Source organism: Typopeltis vanoorti, chromosome 4, assembly GCF_054136105.1.
Source record: "Typopeltis vanoorti isolate ZY-2024b chromosome 4, IOZ_Tvanoo_1.0, whole genome shotgun sequence".
Taxonomy (NCBI): Eukaryota; Metazoa; Arthropoda; class Arachnida; order Uropygi; family Thelyphonidae; genus Typopeltis; species Typopeltis vanoorti.
Window position 1 is genome coordinate 54,672,864 of NC_143552.1, and position 18,163 is coordinate 54,691,026.

At 35.8% G+C, this 18,163-nt stretch overlaps 1 protein-coding gene across 1 annotated transcript in view; it reads left to right on the forward strand.

Annotated features, from left to right (window-relative positions):
* The window catches only part of LOC150107312 (attractin-like protein 1), a 447,772-nt gene that overhangs the window by 242,544 nt on the left and 187,065 nt on the right, over positions 1-18,163 (forward strand). The window contains exon 12 of the mRNA XM_090391786.1: positions 3,312-3,450. Within this exon, the coding sequence (XP_090247912.1) occupies positions 3,312-3,450 (139 nt within the window). The remainder of the gene's footprint in view (positions 1-3,311; positions 3,451-18,163) is intronic.

Sequence of the window (18,163 nt, forward strand, 5' to 3'; positions counted from 1 at the left end):
GCAGCTATGAACAACCTCTAAGTCCATTCTCCTCAATCACATATATGAGCCAGACTTGACCTTCCCTTTACTCAGTGCGAAGCAGACCAACGACGTCACAAACATCTGGGAGAAAAACGCCAAAGTGGCAATGGAACATGGTACATTGACTACAAAAGAGGAATTTTAGTGCAAAAATTGAGTAGTGTTAGCAGTCAACTTTAAAACAAAAATACAAATATATATTTAAAACAAATACAAATATAATACAAATACAGCATAGGGAATGTTTATGACTCACTTGGTCAATAACAAACCCCACAGAAGCTTTCAGATAAACTTTACAAATATATGTGGTCTCTGTTCCAACCGCAATAGTGTCCATTTCCATCTCCAGTCTGCAAAATCCCCACCTCTTTTCCTGACAGAAATCCAAATTTCAGACTCTTCAGGTACTACTCATCTGAACTTCCCCAAATTAGACACTCTGATTCCTTTCTGCTCAAGGATGGCATTTGTGCATACATTCACTCTTTGACCTATCATGCCAGAGTGCATTCAACTTAGAATCTCCTGATTATGATCTACTTTGGCTGAAAATCTCTCTCTCTGCCTCACTATGTTAAATTCATATGCTATGTATATTGCTCTCCCAGTGCCACTAACCACTTGGAACTCTTTGATTTCCTATCTTTGAAAAGTTGATGTTCTTCAATCCAATTTCCTTGCAGTGAGGTTATCTTCCTCAGAGATTTCAATGTACACAACCAACTGGCTTTCCTTCTCCAACTACACAGACCAAGCAGGTAGGGATGCTGAAACATTTGCCATCATAAATGACCTTATGCAAATTGTTTACATGCCCACTAGAGTACCAGATAATCCCACTCTCCAAACACTCTGGACCGCTTCCTCACTAGTGATCCCTCCAAATATACTGAGATTTCTCTTCTTCATTTCAATGAATGGATTATCTTTCGGTCTTCCAACTCAAGCATATGTACTGAATGCATCATTGAAGTAATCTTGTCCGGAATGGAAGCACACATTCCCCATTTCACGCTAAATTCCAATCCCCTTAGTAAACCTAGTTCTACAAATGAAGAACCAAGCATGCCACAACTGGCTATCATCAAGAACACCTTCTCTCACTACTTATGCTAAAGCCCAAAACAGCTGCAAGAAAATCATCAATGCATCAGAAACTGATTTCCAAAGCACCAAAATGCAGGAAACTTGCATCGTGCCCAAATGACAGCCACACATTTTGGTCTCTGGCCAGAGCATTTGACCAACACCACACATTGTCACCTACAGAGAAAGTCAATCTCCTGGCATTCTTTTCTTCTAATGCATACATAGATGATTTCGTGATTTCGGTAAATGTTCTCCAACCATTTCAAATGCCCAACACTCAGTGATGCCTCGTCTTGACCTTTCACTAGGAAGTGATCAGAAAAATCCTATCTAAATTAGATACCAAAAAGTCTCCCGGACTTCATGCCATTCAATTCCTACATTTGTTCTGAAGATTTGTGCACCAGAGTGGGCTACTGTTCTATGTTGCCTCTTTATACTCTCTCTTACTCCAAAGGCATCGACCCTACACCCTGGAAATTAGCCTATGTCCAACCTGTTTCCAAGAAGGGTGACAGATCCTTGTCATCAAACTATCGTCTATTTTCTCTCTCACCTCAGTCCTCTCTAAAGTAATGGAGGGAACCATCAACAGCCAACTGCCAGTATGAATTCCACCATTGCTGTTCAACAAGGGGATCTGCTCACCTATGTCATACACCTAATAAGCACCATGGAAAGGTTCCCAAGTGGTTGCACTAGATATCTCCAAGACTTTTGACCAGGTCTGGCATAAGGGCCTATTATGTGGCTTCTATTATTTGCTCCCCGTGACTTCTGCAACTGGGTTGCCAGCTTTCTCAATGGAAGCACATTGCATGTGATGGTTGATGGTTCCGTGCTTCCAACAATCTTCGACCGACTGTCATATCAGAAACGTTAATCCCACTAGCTGCCAAGTCTTTATGTCTTCAGCAGACAATCTTGGATTCATTTTGCTTTTCCTAACTAGTAAACTATCTTAAGGAAGTGTAGCTTTCCTTTTTCTGTCAAGACAGAAAGGTGCCTGTCTCCATAAACCTCTTTAAAATCACATTAGCAGTACCTAAACCACACTACGCTTATTGACAATTTATCTTTGAGTCTTGGATGTGTGCAGAGAAAGAGTACATATTTTTGAATGCCTTCTCGGAGATGTATCCATTTTATAGCTGCACAAAATGAATAAAACACTACAAATATCTACACTTGTTTACACTATTAAAAATGCACAATACTATTAATAAACATTGTAGAGACTGTTTTAACTGTCTCTACCAAAATAGTGAACTAAAACCAGAACTGAAAATAGTAAGTCAAAACAAAAACACTTGAAAGAAATTTGGCTTGTTCAGATTGATTTGTTCACTACTGTAGAATGAATCTCATTAGTGCATGGGAAGATATCAAAGATTGTTTGAGTGTGGTAGTACCAGAATGCATATGGTCAGGATATGCACTTAACCTGCTTAACCCCTACTCAAGATAAACTGAGTAGGTGTTAAGTAGGTGAGTAGCAATTTAAAGCAGGAGCTGCAAAAAAAAAAAGTATTGTGGAAGGAATATAAACAAGAAGGTGATCAGCATGCCCATGAGCAATATCGTAATAAAACCAAAATAAAGATCTTCATTAGCACTGTTAAGGCTGCATTATTATATAGATCAGAGACATGGAAGCTGATCAAAAAACAGAAAGCTAAATTAAATAATTTTCATACAAAAGCTGTGTTAAAATATTAAGAATATTTTGTCCCAATGTATAACAAATAACTTATACCAGCTCTCTGAGCAAAAAAAAAGAATCACAAAGTAAAAAATAAAATAAAACAGGTGGAAATGGTTGGACACATACTGAGTATGGACAGCACAGAGATTCCAAGGATGGCTTTGACATGGAACCCAGAAAGAAAATGAAGAAGGGGAAAGCCTAAATTAACTTTGCAGAGAAATATATTTCCCCACTAGCATGTTGCAGTAATTTTAATTAATAAGCCAGCTGTTGTATTTACCTTGTATTCCTTGTTGCTTGTTCTACACATTGACATTGTACTGTTAATTTCAGTATGAAATACCTATGCTTTTCATTAAAGTTTATTACTGTAGTTATTTTCATTGTTTAATTTTATGTTAGTTTTAATATTAACTGAATTTTCATTTCATAATGTTTATTATATGTATTGTTTATTTACTGTTTATTCTGTATATATTGCTTTCAGGAAACCAGTGTAGTGGAAAAATGTGAGGTGGCAGAAAGCAGCAACTGTGATAAACTTCATAACTGTCATGCTTGTCATACAGAATATCATTGTGGTTGGCAAACTGGTGAGAAGTGCTATACATTTGCTAGAGAAACTGGTATGTATTTTGAGGAATTTTTTTAATTTAATTTATTTTTTTGGGGTGAATACTGTATTTATATTTTTTATGCATTATAGTTTTAATTTCATTGAAACCTGATGTCATAAGTATGTACCAAAAGAGAAAGTGTGTTAATATGAGTTTTCTGCATACACGGTCAGTATTATAATCTTAAACACAGGAATACTTTTTTGGTGTTTTATACACTTATAAATATTATTTTTACAATTTTCGTAACATCTCAAACAATAACAGGGAAAAGGAGTAGCTATTGTATTCAACACTAAATACTGAATCTTGGAGTTTAATATCAAGTAGAGGCAATAATCAAGAGTAATATCAAGTAGAGTGATGTGGGCAAATATCAGAATGGGGAACTGGACAGTGAGACTTATTTGTGCCTATTGGTCCCACAGAGGGTTCCACTAAGTAAGGAGTACAAGAATTTTTTGATGTATTAGAGAAAGCAGCTGACACAATGAAAAAACTTGTTAGAGATCTGAACAACAGAGTAAGAAATGATTACCAGCCATGAAAAAATGTTTTAGGAATCTGTTTTGGAGGAAAGAGCCAAGTTAATACTAGTGGTAAGTGTCTGATGGATTTCTGTTCAGGACATGGACTAGATGCAGTTGATGGTGATGTTTTATCACTGGTTCAAGACAAGAGTATACAGAGGATTTGAAATAGAAACTGATCACTGTTTAGTTTTGATCAGGATAAAATTGAATTTCTTATCAAAAAGAAAAGTATATAAGAAAGTTTTAAAATGAATCAGAGGTGAATCATGAATCAAATCAAAATGAATCAAAAACACAATCTTATTTATTCAAGAAAAAATAAAAGTCTGAAAACAAGAACCAAACCTTAGAGATCCAGTGGACAACTAAATAAAACATTGACTGATTCAGCCAGAGAGGCATGTGGTGAAGTTATAAGGATAGATTTAATCAGAACTCAGAAGTTAAAGGAGCGAGGAAAAGAAGGAAGCATATCGAAAGTTTCTTTTGAGTAAGTCAGCTTGTGCTCTTAGAAAATACAAAGAAAAATGCAAGAAATGGTCTCTGATCAAGTGCTTTATTTCTAACCAAATTCTCAGATCCATAACTGGTTTGAATGGTGTCTTATATACTGCTAGTTTAGTGTTTTGAAGTAATTTTTCTCTTATTCCATGTAAATTTATTCATCTGGCTCCTCATCATACCAGCTTTGCTTATTTGGTTGTCTATTTTCAGATTTAACTTGCCATCTTCACTAAAAACTGTGCCTAAAGAGCTGAAACATTTTACTTGTTTTATAGGCTCTCCATTCAGAATGCAGATGAAGTTTTCCATGTTCCTGCCTATTTTCATAGTTTTGGTCTTTTTATTGCTGATTTAAATCAGCAGTAAAATTTAAGTGACATGCTTTCTGTCTCACATTCAGCTTTATTCCCTTTTTTATAGATGGGAACTATTACAGCTCTATTCCAATCATATGGAATTTAACTTTCTAGGCTGTCTGAATTATGCAGTATATAATATTCTACAAGAATATTATATCTCCATATTTGATAATTTCTGGGTGAGTATCATTTGCTGTAGCTACCTTTTCACATTTCAAGTTTTTGATGGCTTTTTCTACCTCAGTGCCAAATTTTCATGCCAAACTTATTACAGATGCAATTTAGTTAGAGAATCCTGGAGACTTGCACTGGATGTGTTTAGGAATACATCATCATCTGCATAATAAAGCAAAGAACTAAGTTTGATATCTCCAATTCTAATATCAGGTTTAATGCCACATTTCTTTCATAATGTGATCGATATAGGTGAAGAATAAGAGATAACGTGCATCCTTGCTTCCACCTAATTCACTTAACTTTACAGCAGTCAGCTGCTGATTTACTGCTTAAATATACACTGTGTATTGTCTTATATAATGTTCCATTTACCTCATATAGTATTTCGAAAAACTTTTTTCCCTGGGCACCTTGTCATATGCCTTTTTCAGATCCACAAAACTTAAGTATATAGATCTTTGTCATATTCCCACGATTTCTCAACTATTTGTCATAAAGTAAAAACTGATACAACTGCAATTTGGCCTGAATCCAGCTTGTTCTCCCAGTTTCTATTCCACAATTTTTCTCAGCCTCTTTTCAAGTATGTTAACATAAGTCTTACCTGGAACACTTAGTAGAGAAATTCCTCTGTAATTCACAGATTCAGCTTTATTTTATTTTTTATTTTTTTTACAGATGGGAACTATTAGAACTATTCCAATCATGCAGAATTTAACCTTCTGACCAGGCCCCCTCTGAATTATGCATTGTAGCCGCTGCAAGAATATTATACCTACATATTTGATTATTTCTGGTCAAATATCATCTACTCCAGCTACCTTTTCTACTTCAAGTATATATGTGATGGTTTTTAATTTTTTTTTTTCTGCCTCAAGTATTGATATTTATTCCTTTTTGCATTTCTTTTGAAATTATTTTTCTACTGTTCTCTCATTGCTTGTTTTGTACAGTCTTTCCAAGTAATTACTCCAGACATCTAGGATATCCTTATATTCAGTTTTCCTGTTACCTTTATTATTTTTGATTCCTTTTACAGTATTCTTTCCTGCATTTCTAAGCTTTTTCAATACCCTCCAGAACATTTTCCCACCTTCCTAATATTTACCTTCTATATTCTCACTGAAGTCTTCCCATGACTTTGTGTATCCAATTTCACATATAGCTTAGCTCTCTTGCATTTTTCTCTGTATTCTTTTAGTGCATCTTCTGGTTTATTTGCTAGGAACTTTCTGTATGCTTTCTTCTTTTTCCAGGACTGCTTCTTTACTTCTTGTGTCCATCATTGCATTCTTATTTTTCTATCCTTGCAGACAACTTCACCACATGCCTTCCTAGCCAAATCAGTGTTTTCTTTAAAGTTTGCCACTGAAACTCCAGAGTTTGGTTCTTGTTTTCAAACTGCTTCATTCTTTCTTTCAATAATATTTGTATAGTTTAGTGTACGGTTTACCTGTAAAAGCTGCTGAACTTTAATTTTTAAAATTTTTTTTACATACTGTTCTTTTCAATATCATATTCAGTTTTATCCTACTTAAAACTAAGTGATGGTCACCTCCAGTTTCTAAACCTTCTTAACACTCTTGTATCCTGAACCAGCATAAATATATTTCTCTATCAGCAGTAATATTGTCAGTGAGGCTTTCTTATTTCTTGTGTCTTCTTTCAAGTGAACTTGTGCACATCTTTATGTTGGAACAGGATGTTAGTAATAACTAGTCCATATCCTGAGCAGAAATTCAGCAGATACCTACTATTATTATTAATCTTGCCCTTCTCTCCAAATTTTCCAAAAACAATTTTATATGCCTGGTGAATTTGCTTCCTACTCTGCTGTTTGTATCTCCAACAAGTACTGATCATAGTATTCTTTTGAGTTTGTCATGAGTTCCAGCTTTGTAGCTCAGCATGTAACCTTTTCTAATTTTAAGAACTATCCACTTAGCTATTTCTGACATCAAATATATGTGTCTAGAGTAATTACTTTGAAAGTTGATTGAATAAAATAATTTGCTAGAAAATTGTGGCAAAAATATTCAAGTGAATATACAACCAGGTGTACAATCCAAAATGCCAGCTGGTGGAACAACATGTTGCACCAGGTGTCATTTTCAATTGTGTTATTTGGAAATTGTACTCTCATTTTAGAAGTGATTTTACTTATCCCTCTGCCTTAAGAGAAAGGACAGCAATAGGAGGGACTCTTGAGGGACTAAAGAATGCCAAACTAACCTTGAGTACTATGGGAAAAAAAAAAAAAAAAAAAAAGAAAAAAAAAAAAAAAAAAAAAACATTTTCCCATATTCTAATATCAGCCATAGCAAGCGCTAGCATGAAGCAAAGATGGTGACAACAAAGCAGTGATAACAGAGCTTAGTCTCACTACTACAGATAGACCTCTTGAAGCTTTAAAATGCCAAAGCTGCAAACTAGACATTTCAGAAAAGCTGAAGATGTTGCTGTGCAATTTTTGTTGCCAGCGGATGCATGCCATTTGTGCCAGAATTGATGAATTTATGCTGAAACTCCTAAGCAACCTCATCCAGCCATTTTTCTGTCCCCTGTCCCTCCTTAGCATTAAACAGTTCCTAAATCTCAGCAAGTGCATGGATAGTCTGGAACAGTGCCTTATCATGCTTAATGAAACCTTCTCCCAGAAATTTCATGCTTAATAAAAGTGACTTAAGATACCCTGAACAAGTTGGAAAGCACCAGCTCTACAACAAGAGAAATGTCAAAGTCGAAACCTGATCCCAAACACTGCATCGGGAACATATGGGAACAACAGAAAACTTCACTGAACCTTCCAGTCCATTTCACAAATATATGCAGTCCCAGTTCTAACCTTAATGATGTTCCACCTCCAGTCTACAAAACCTCACCTACTTTTCCTGACAGATGCTCAAACCTCAACCTATACAAACACAACTCATCTGTTTTTCCAACTGCACACTCTTTGACTGTTTTCACCTCAGACAGAGGTGGATAGGGGTTTGTGTATCTTCACCTGCGATATATCATACTAGAGTGTATCCAACTTGGAATCTCCAAATTTTGACCTCCTTCTACTAACAATCACTCTACCTCATTCTACCAAATTCAATTCATATGCTGTCTCTGATGCTAGTTCAACATCCACTCTGAACTCTTGGGTCACCTTTCCTTAAATGTTGATTTTCTTCAATCCAACTCTCCAAACAGTGAAGTCATGTTCTTTGGAGACTTCAGTGTCCACAACACCAGCTGCCGCCTGCTTCCAAGTGCACGGATGAAATTGGTAGTTGCTGAGACATTTGAAATCACAAATGATCTTGCGCAAATTGTTCACTTGCCCACCAGAATACTACACAATCCTAACTAGTAAGGAAGGGATCCACTAGTGTGGATCTCTTCTTCACTAGTGAACCATCTAAGTATGCTGTGAATGTTGTCTGCCCTCTAGGCATTTCAGACCACAATGTAGTGCCGATCTCCTCCCCCATGGAGCAGCACATACATAACTACTCACATCCACATGATGTATGTCATTAAAAGAAAGCCAATTGGGACTATCTTTGCAACATCTTAGCCTCATTTCTTTAGTCAGATTACTGCCTCCAGCCATCTGAGCCAAACCTGTGTAGAATAAATCGCCGAAATAATTCTCATCAGCATGGAGACATTCCCCATTACATCCAAATTCCTATTCCTTATCTCTGAGCACACCTTTGTTATCCCACAGGTGTGCCAAGGCTGTACAAAAGAAGTTATGTACTGCAACTGGCCTGCCTCCCCAATTCCTCTTCCTATACTGTCTTCACCAATGCACAGAATAACTGCAAGAAAATTATCACTACATTGAAAACTGATTTTGAGGATGCTGAAAGCAGGAAATTTGCATTCTGCTCGAATAGCAGCTGTGCTGTCTGGCTCTAGCCAAAGCTATTAGCTGTAACTTCTACCAAACATTATTCCCAGTTACACCCAGATGGTTCTATTACATCATCAACCACAGAAAAAGCAACATCCTGGCTTCCTACTTCTCCAATTCTTGCATAACTTATCATGGTAAATGTTACCCTAACAATTTCAAATACTTTGTGCTTTTTTTCAGAAAGAGATCAGAAAAATTTTGTTAAAATTGGATACCAAAAATTCCCTGACGGCATTCCTCCAATTGTTCTAAAGGTCTGCATTCCAGAGTTCATTTCCACTCTATGCCACTTATTTACACTCTCTTATTCCACTAGTATCTATCCTGCAGTTTGAAAACTAGCCCATATACAACCTATTCCTAAGAAGGTGATAAATCTTTACCTTCAGCCTACCGTCCAGTTTCTCTCACCTCAATTCTTAAGTAATGGAAAGAGCCATCAACACTCAACTCTCATGCTACCTTGAAGATTCTCATCTAATAAATGACTAACAGTATGGATTCTGTCACTGCTGATCAATTGGGGGGGGGGGGGTACTAACCTATGTCATCCATCTCTGGATAAACACTGTGGAAAGGTTTGAATCTCAAGCTCTTGATATCGCCAAGGCTTTTGACTGAGTTTAGCATAAAGGTCTGTTAAGTAAATCCCCAACATTCGGTCTTTCTCTAGGCTTCTACAATTGGGTAGCCAGCTTTCTAACTGGAAGCTCACTTCAAGTCATGGTGGATGGCTCCGTATCTTCCATCTATACAACTAATGCCGGGGTTCACATGGCTTCTTTCACCCACCATCTTCTTTCTATAATATATAAACAATCTACTCCTGCTGACTGCTAATCCAGTACACAGTTTTGCTGATTTCAGCACATTGCACTCCTTTTTGTTTGACAAACTTTGTAAAGCACAAATCACCACAACCTACAAAACTTCCTCTACTACCTTAAATTTTGATCTTCACAGCATTCATCAATGGGGTTTGGATAACCTTGTCATCTTTAAATGCTAGTACAACATAGCTCTCCATTATTTCCATACAAAAAAGAACCCTGTTCTTCAAATCTTACCCTTGACAATACCAAGATCTGTATTCAAGATGAGATTTATCTTCTTGGAATAACTCTAATTTCTCTTCCAGTTAAGGCTTTACTTTAATTTTAAACAGCTCCTGTACATAAATCACAAATCTGCCCATTCATTGAATACTGTTCTCACATCTAGGCTTGGTTACCTTGATGGACCTGTGATTTCAGTCAGGATTTCTCCATGACTGCAGGTCATAAAAAGTCCAGCTATTCCTGTTTTGAGCCCTTCTTTTCTATTTTCTTCCAACTTTCTTGATCATTGGGTATTTCCACCTTAAGGCCGGTCTTCCAGGTTTTCTTTTGGTATCTCTTGGATAACAATTTCTTACTCTGACTGTCCATCTGTTGTCTCTCATTCTTGCGAGATGTCCTGCCCATCTACCTTTGCTTTTATAGATTGCTTTTATTATATCTTTGAGTCAAGACTACTTTCTGATTTCTATGTGATTCCTGTGGTCTATTTTATTTATGTTGCACATTTTTCTTTCTATTGCACGTTGAGTTGTTATTAGGCTTTGTTCTTCTTTTAAAGTTGTATTCCATGTTTCACTACCATAAGTTAATGCTGGTAGGATGTGACTATTGAAAAGATGGGCTCTTATTTCTATATCTATGTTTTGGTTGGTAATTGTTGATTTTATTTTGTTGAAGGCCATCCATGCAGCTCTTTTTCTTCTTTCTATTTCATTTGATATGTCGTTATTCATTTTTATGGACTGTCCAAGGTAGATGTAATTTTCAACTTTTTCGATGGTATGGGATTCTAGAGTGATTGCATAATCTTCACAGTATTAGTTTTTCATCCATCTTGTTTTGTCTCGATGTATTTCCAATCCTATTTTTTTGGCAGTTTTGGCTTATGTTATTCAGCATTGATTCTAAGAGTTCAAAAGAGGGAAATATTAATACCACATCATCAGCGAATAATAGAGTATTTTAACATTTCACCATCAATGTTTATTCCACCTTCCATGTGTAAGAGATTAGGTGAGTACATCAGGACATTGCTCTGATGTACTCCTCTACTTAAGTTAATTTTAATCGGTTGATTGAAAAGATGATATTTGTTGTGCCTTCTTTGTAAATATCTTTTATAAGCTGGATATATGCAATTTCTACTTCTTATTCTATTAAAGTTTGGAATACTGAGTTATGTTCAACAGTGTCAAATGCCTTTTTTAAAATCTGTATCTCTAAAAAAAAGAAAACAAAGTGGCATCTGGTATTCTCTGCATTTTTCTCTTAGTCGAGTAATAGTTTGAATGTAGTCTATTGTCGAAAAGACTTTTTAAAACTGGCCTGTTCTTTGCAGCTATTTTCATTGATGGAGGTTTGTATTCTGTTTAGGATGACTCCGGCAAATATTTTATATGTATGTGATAATAGACAGATGGGTCTGTAATTACTGATATCTTTTTTATTACCTTTTTTATGCAGAATTATGATCCTTCATGTTTTCCATTCAGTAGGTGCTTTCCTTAATTGTATATATCGAGTAAATTTTTCTGCTAGAGCTTTAAAGAGTACTTGTCCACCCATTTTTAATTCATCAGATTTTATACTGTCAATTCCTGGTGATCGGTCAGTTTTCATATGGTGGATAGCCATTTTTACTTCTTCAGGTAGGACAGATTGTATTTCCGAATTTTCCAAACTTTCATCTGTACTAGAGCTGTGACTACTTGTTTGGATGCGTAAAGGCTCTCCTAAAACGATTTTATTATTTTTTCCATTTCACCTCTGTTTGTTGTTTCCTTGATTGTCTATGAAGGCTGATGGTAGTGGTTGCTTTAGACTTATTTCTTTTTCTACTTTTTTTAGACTACTGCGAAACCTAGCTTCTGCCAATTCATTTTGTCATTCTATATGTATTATAGTCTTTGATATTCTGCCTCAGTTGTTTACAGATAATGTTCTATTCTAAATGGTTTTTTCCTGTATCTTTCAATTTTCTTCTTTTCTTCAATAGTTCTATTGTTCTCGCTGATAGGCATTCCCTGGAGGAGAAAGTTCATAGGAGGCTCTTTCTTTGCATTTCAATAAATGATTATTAAAATTTGTTAAATCTTTGTCAATGTCATTTTTTCATTTCCAGTCAGTTTCTTCCACATTTTTTCTACAAAACAGATAAATTCTTCTGAATTTATCTGATTCTTTTTATGGTTGGACTGTGCTCGTATGCATGCTTCATTTTTTATTTTTTTATGTATTTTGAGGATGGCTCTTATTGGACAATGGTCTGAGTGAATATAACAGCAGGTTTTTCCAATTACTTCAGCATTTTTTACTATTCCTTTGCAATTTGTTAGAATGAAATCAATTTCATTTCTTGTCTCTCCATTTGGAAATTGCCAAGTCCATATTTTTCCAGTTCTCTTTTTAAAAAAAACTGTTGATAATGTAAAGCCTTTCTGCTTTGACTAATTCTGCCAGGAGTTCACCTCATTCATTTCTTTCTCCCCTTTTCCCCAATGGTCCAATGTATTTTTCTTCAATAGATCCTACCAATCTTTGCAGAAAACAACACATAATATAGATATAGTATGTGTTATTTTCTTCTGTAATGTTTCTCATAGATGTTCAAAGAAGTTTTCTATTTCTTCTTTGTCAGCTGTTGAAGTAGGTGCAGAGACTACTATTTTTTATAGTTTACGATTCTCCTATTTTTAATTTTAGTGTTCCTAGTTGTTCAGAATGGATTGTGCAAGAAATAGTATTTTTAGTTAGCTTTTCGTTTATAATGAAGCCAACTTCTATAACCCTTGTAGCGTTATCTGAATCTCCCAAGAACAAGATTTGGTTGCCATTGTTATTTTGCTGTTAATTTAGAGCTTTTAAATTATATACAGGTAACCCTTGTATAACGCGGTACTTATACAATGCGGTCTACAAATAGTAGTAACCCTTGTTCAACGCGGTACTTATACAGTGCGGTTTCGATATAACACTGCCTACAAATTTTAGTAACCTTTTATCTTTTCATATATTTTTCACTGCTTGACTTAAAAATCAAATTTTATCTTTGTTAAATTTGTGTCTGCCTGTATCGCGCATGTAATTATAAGTAGCGAATTTATATTCAGGGAAATACCCTTCAACACGCATGTACATCAGTTGTTTACAGTAAATGAAGACAATTGAATTTGTCTTCGTTTTCTGCCAGGAAAGCGCATTAAAAATCATAGGTGTGTAATCTCAAGCTGAGCACTTTATTTTCTGATGAGTTACATACGATATGTAATGCTTTTTTTTTGTGTAAAAAATTTATTTTTATAGTAATGGCCACTTAGAGGGCTTTTGTGATATGGGTAAAAACGAAATTAGTGAATTAATTGATGGGGAAACAGATTTAAATGAGGAGAAACTGGTACATTTATAGATGATGTAGAACCAAATGGCAGGGAATGTTTTGCCAAAGATTCTGATTGTAATGAATCTGTTAAAGAATTCAGTTTAAAGAAATTAGCAGAAGGATTGGACTTGGCAAGAAAGTTAGGAAATTGTTTTATGGATAATGATCCCTCAGTGGAGCGCTCGGGAAAATTCACGAGACAATTGGATATTTGTTTAGCTCCATATTATGAACTTAATAAAAAAATTGCAGCATAGTGGTAAGCAAGGTCTTATTACTGACTTCATAACTAAACCAGCTGAAGTAGGCAATAAGAATTATGCAAATGATGTCCAAGAGATTTCAAGTAATGATGACGTCCAGCCAATCGTAAATAAAGAACATCTACGAAATGTTAGTTTTCAAGACAGTGATGACGATTAAAATATGCACTTTATTTTATTTTGCGTAAACATTTATGCATTATGTAGAATGAAGTTTGCCTACATTTTTTAAAATTTTATAAGTTTATACTATGTATTTGTTTCATAGTTTATATGTTTTCTTAACTTACCTGAATTAAATAAAAATATATTTTTGTTGGGTATGTCATTGTTGTTTATATAATTAAAAAAAAAACGATTTCGGAACCTAACCCTACTTTTTTCTATGTGATCTGAGTCTCGCATAACGCGATTTATATAATGCGACATTTCTATGGAATCTAACATCCCCGTTTATACCAGGGTTTATAGTTTAATCCTTTATCCAAGTGTAGTCATCACCTCTGGGTCTGGCTCTCACTGACGAGAACCAGACTCAGAGGTGTCTGGCTCTCGTCTGCAAGGAGATGTGCTTTGCATTATGGGAGATACTAAGGCAAGCGATGAGAACTTCCTCTGATTCGCAAGCAGTGAGAACTTCCTCTGATTCGCAAGCAGTGAGAACTTCCTCTGATTCGCAAGCAGTGAGAACTTACTCTGATTCGCAAGCGATGAGAACTTACTCTGATTCGCAAGCGATGAGAACTTACTCTGGTCTGCAAGTGATGAGAACTTACTCTGATTCGCAAGCGATGAGAACTTACTCTGGTCTGCAAGCGATGAGAACTTACTCTGGTCTGCAAGTGATGAGAACTTACTCTGGTCTGCAAGTGATGAGAACTTACTCTGGTCTGCAAGTGATGAGAACTTAAACATGTCTGCAAGGAGATGTGCTTTACATTATGGGAGATACTAAGGCAAGTGATGAGAACTTATACCACCTTTACCACAAGTTGTCCCAGTCCTGAAGATACTTCAGGTGCAAACTTTGTTTGCTTACACTTGGATAAAGGATTAAATTAAGTATATAATTTATAGTCTAAACAAGTGAAAAAATTTCCATCTTTCTCTAATCCAGAGTAATTTAATAATAAGGTGTGACAACATTTGGCAACTCGTATAGATAAATACGACTTCTCCATTACCTCCATCTTTGTGTCACCACCACTAGGTCTGGCTCTCACTGATGAGACCTCAATAAAAGTTGAAACTGGTCTGGGTATTGGCCCTTCCCTTAATGCATAGCATTATACATGTCTGCAAGGAGATGTGCTTTGCATTATGGGAGATATGGGAGATACTAAGGCAAGTGATGAGAACTTATACCACCTTTACCACAAGTTGCCCCAGTCCTGAAGATACTTTAGGCGCAAACTTTGTTTGCTTACACTTAGATAAAGGATTAAACTATATATATAATTTATAGAGAGCCTGTGTAGCTCAGTGGATGTGGCATTTGCACATCATGGCGCTTGACCGCAAGAAGGAAGACTTCTTGGTTTTGAGTCTAGTCAGCGACTAGAAGAAATTTTTCTAAGCCTTTTTTCAACTGATTCCCAAGTTAGTCGATCTCTGGCACGAGCAAGTGGGTTTTTTCTCCTGGAAACTGAAGAAAATAGACCGTAGAACCCACATTATTTCAGACATTAAATACTAGCATTAGGGATCACGAGATGGCGGCACTTGTTGAGTCATCTCTCTTCACTGCATGCCGCTTAATTAATTGATAGCCTTGGGCCAGCTATCTCTGATTGGGTACCAGTGAAGATTGAACTGCCCACTCAGTCTCCAAAAGTTAGATAGGGCTAAATGGCCTCGCCTACTCCCTATGTACGAGAATAAAAAGATGTTAGCTGATTTTTTTTTTGATATAATTTATAGTCTAATCAAATGAAAAAACTTCCAACATAATTCAGAGCTTCTTCTGGTTTCACAAATAGCAAGGACATCAAACTTTACATTTTGCAGTTCTTGAAGCAGGAAATCAATATGGGAATCTGAGGACAGAGTTCAAGTGTTGAAAGAACCAATAAATAGGGTAGAATTTTCAGATGGTCGTCTACCTTCTTTTGCAAGATTCTTAACACCCCTGCTCTTGCAGATTCCTTGCCATCACCACCTTGGTGGGATTACAAAGAGCCATGCAGGACTGGGGGGGGGGGGGTTCTTTTTTCTTCTTCTTCTTGCTGGCATCTTTACAGTGGTCTACAGTACTTCTGACCATGGTTCTGAAGTGTGCCTTTGGTCCACAGCTCCTTATTTATTATTCTGAGCTTGCTGCTTGGACTTCCCTCTTCTGCCACCTGTGGGACATGCCTTGTAGGGGTGAATTTTGCACAGGAAAGAGTATATGAAATTTTGCACAGGAAAGAGTATATGAGAAATCCCTTTGTGTAAGTAGTGCCAAAACTAATGACACAGCTTATGTACGAGTCACTACTGCATCCTAAGGAAAAAAATGGAAAAAAATTAAATTTTGTTTGTGTTTATAAATAATAACAATGCTTACAACATTATATAAATGCAATACAGCATGCTAAAGGTTACAGCTTATGTTTTGACATTGATTGAATAGTTAATAATTGGAATTGTTCAATTAACACTTTAGATTACAACACAAATGCACTGCGATCTAACGCAGTGTCAGAATTATCACATTCAGCCAATTGCAGCTAGACTCGCCAATATTTGTTTGCGCTCCTCATTGCACGTTACAAGTGATTTCGACACTGCTTGTTTGGGCAGTGTATTGTATGCTTGTGCACGTTATTTCTATGAGATATTAAACTTTTATTATTGATGCGTGTTCGTGGTGAGGGTGAACTATTTTTTGTAAATCTTATTTTATTTTGTTAAAATAACATATAATTATTTATTTATTATATAATGATACAAGGCTGAATTATAACGAGTGTCACTGTTGAAAATATGAAAAGAATTATATCTTTTCAATTATTACACGAAACAAATGCACTGCGATCTAACGCAGTGTCAGAATTATCACTCCAGTTGCAGCTAGACTCGCTGATATTCATTTACGCTTGTCATTGTGCATTACAAGTGATTCCATAATTTATCTGTAAGTGATCGCTTACGGATAAATTGTATGCATGTACGCATTATTTCTGTGAGATATGAAACTTTTATTGGTGTTTGTTTGTGATGAGGGTGAAATATTTTTAATAAAGGAATTTTTTAATATGTAAATTTATTTATTAATAAATTAGTTATTACTGATTAGGAAAAAAAGATTTATATGTAGCACTCCCACTTAAAATTTTCACTGGCTGCCACTGCTATAGGCCTCAGTATCTCTGGAGTGGATGATTTTAGAAAAATTCATAAGAACTTGTAGAAAGTATTTTACCTTGGGTATAATAAATGTTAAAAATACCAAGCATTTTAAACCTGGTTTTACTCCATTCCCCAAGTAAGCAAACAGACAAACAAGTCAAGTTTGCGCCTGCAAGTGATGCAAGTCTAGCTGATCCTACAGGTAGTGCAAGACTAAGGCAACTCGTGGTAAAGGTGGCATAAGCTCTGATCACTAATCTTAATATTTACCCTTAATGTTTTGGCATTAAGGGTAAATTAATATTTACCCTTAATGTTTTGGCATTAAGGGTAAATATTAAGATTAGTGATCAGAGCTTATGCCACCTTTACCACGAGTTGCCTTAGTCTTGCACTACCTGTAGGATCAGCTAGACTTGCATCACTTGCAGGCGCAAACTTGACTTGTTTGTCTGTTTGCTTACTTGGGAAATGGAGTAAAACCAGGTTTAAAATTGCTTGGTATTTTTAACATCATAAGAACTTGCATAAAAAAATGGATTTGATAGCACTTTCAGGACGACTTGATTAGGCTGGAACTGTGGGCAAGTGATAATAACTTCAGTTAAAGATCAGTATCCGTAAAGTTTTGCAATGTGGGATTATGCTTGGAAAAACTGATGAAGTCATCTGGGAGTTATGATGGATAGAAAGTTGAAGATGGCAAAAATTGCAAATACAACTAAGAGGATAATTGCTGTGCTGAAATGATCATTGACAATTGTAATTATAAGAATTCATTTTGCCTTCTTACAAGAACTCAATACAGCTCATGTAGATTACTGTGCATAGATTTGGTCTCCTGGGTTCTGAGGGGATGAAAGTGTGGAAAGGTTGCAACAGAAGGGTCACAAAGATTATATTGGGATTATGGAATGTAGATTATGAAATCAGATTGAGATTATTGTTATGCAAATACTGGTAAGCAGGAGAAAAAGGATATATGATTGAGGACTATAAACTTCTGGAAAGTTATTATAGTATACTTGTTGATAGTTTTTTTAGGAAGGTGGGTGAATGACAATGGGACACATGAATGTACAGTTAAGAAATGGGAGAAAGCTAGATTTTTCTTAGAGCAGTGAGTGAGTGAAACAGCTTGCTTATTTACGAATCTAGCACGAATGAGTTTGAGAATGTATGAGAGCTGGTGTGGGTTATGTA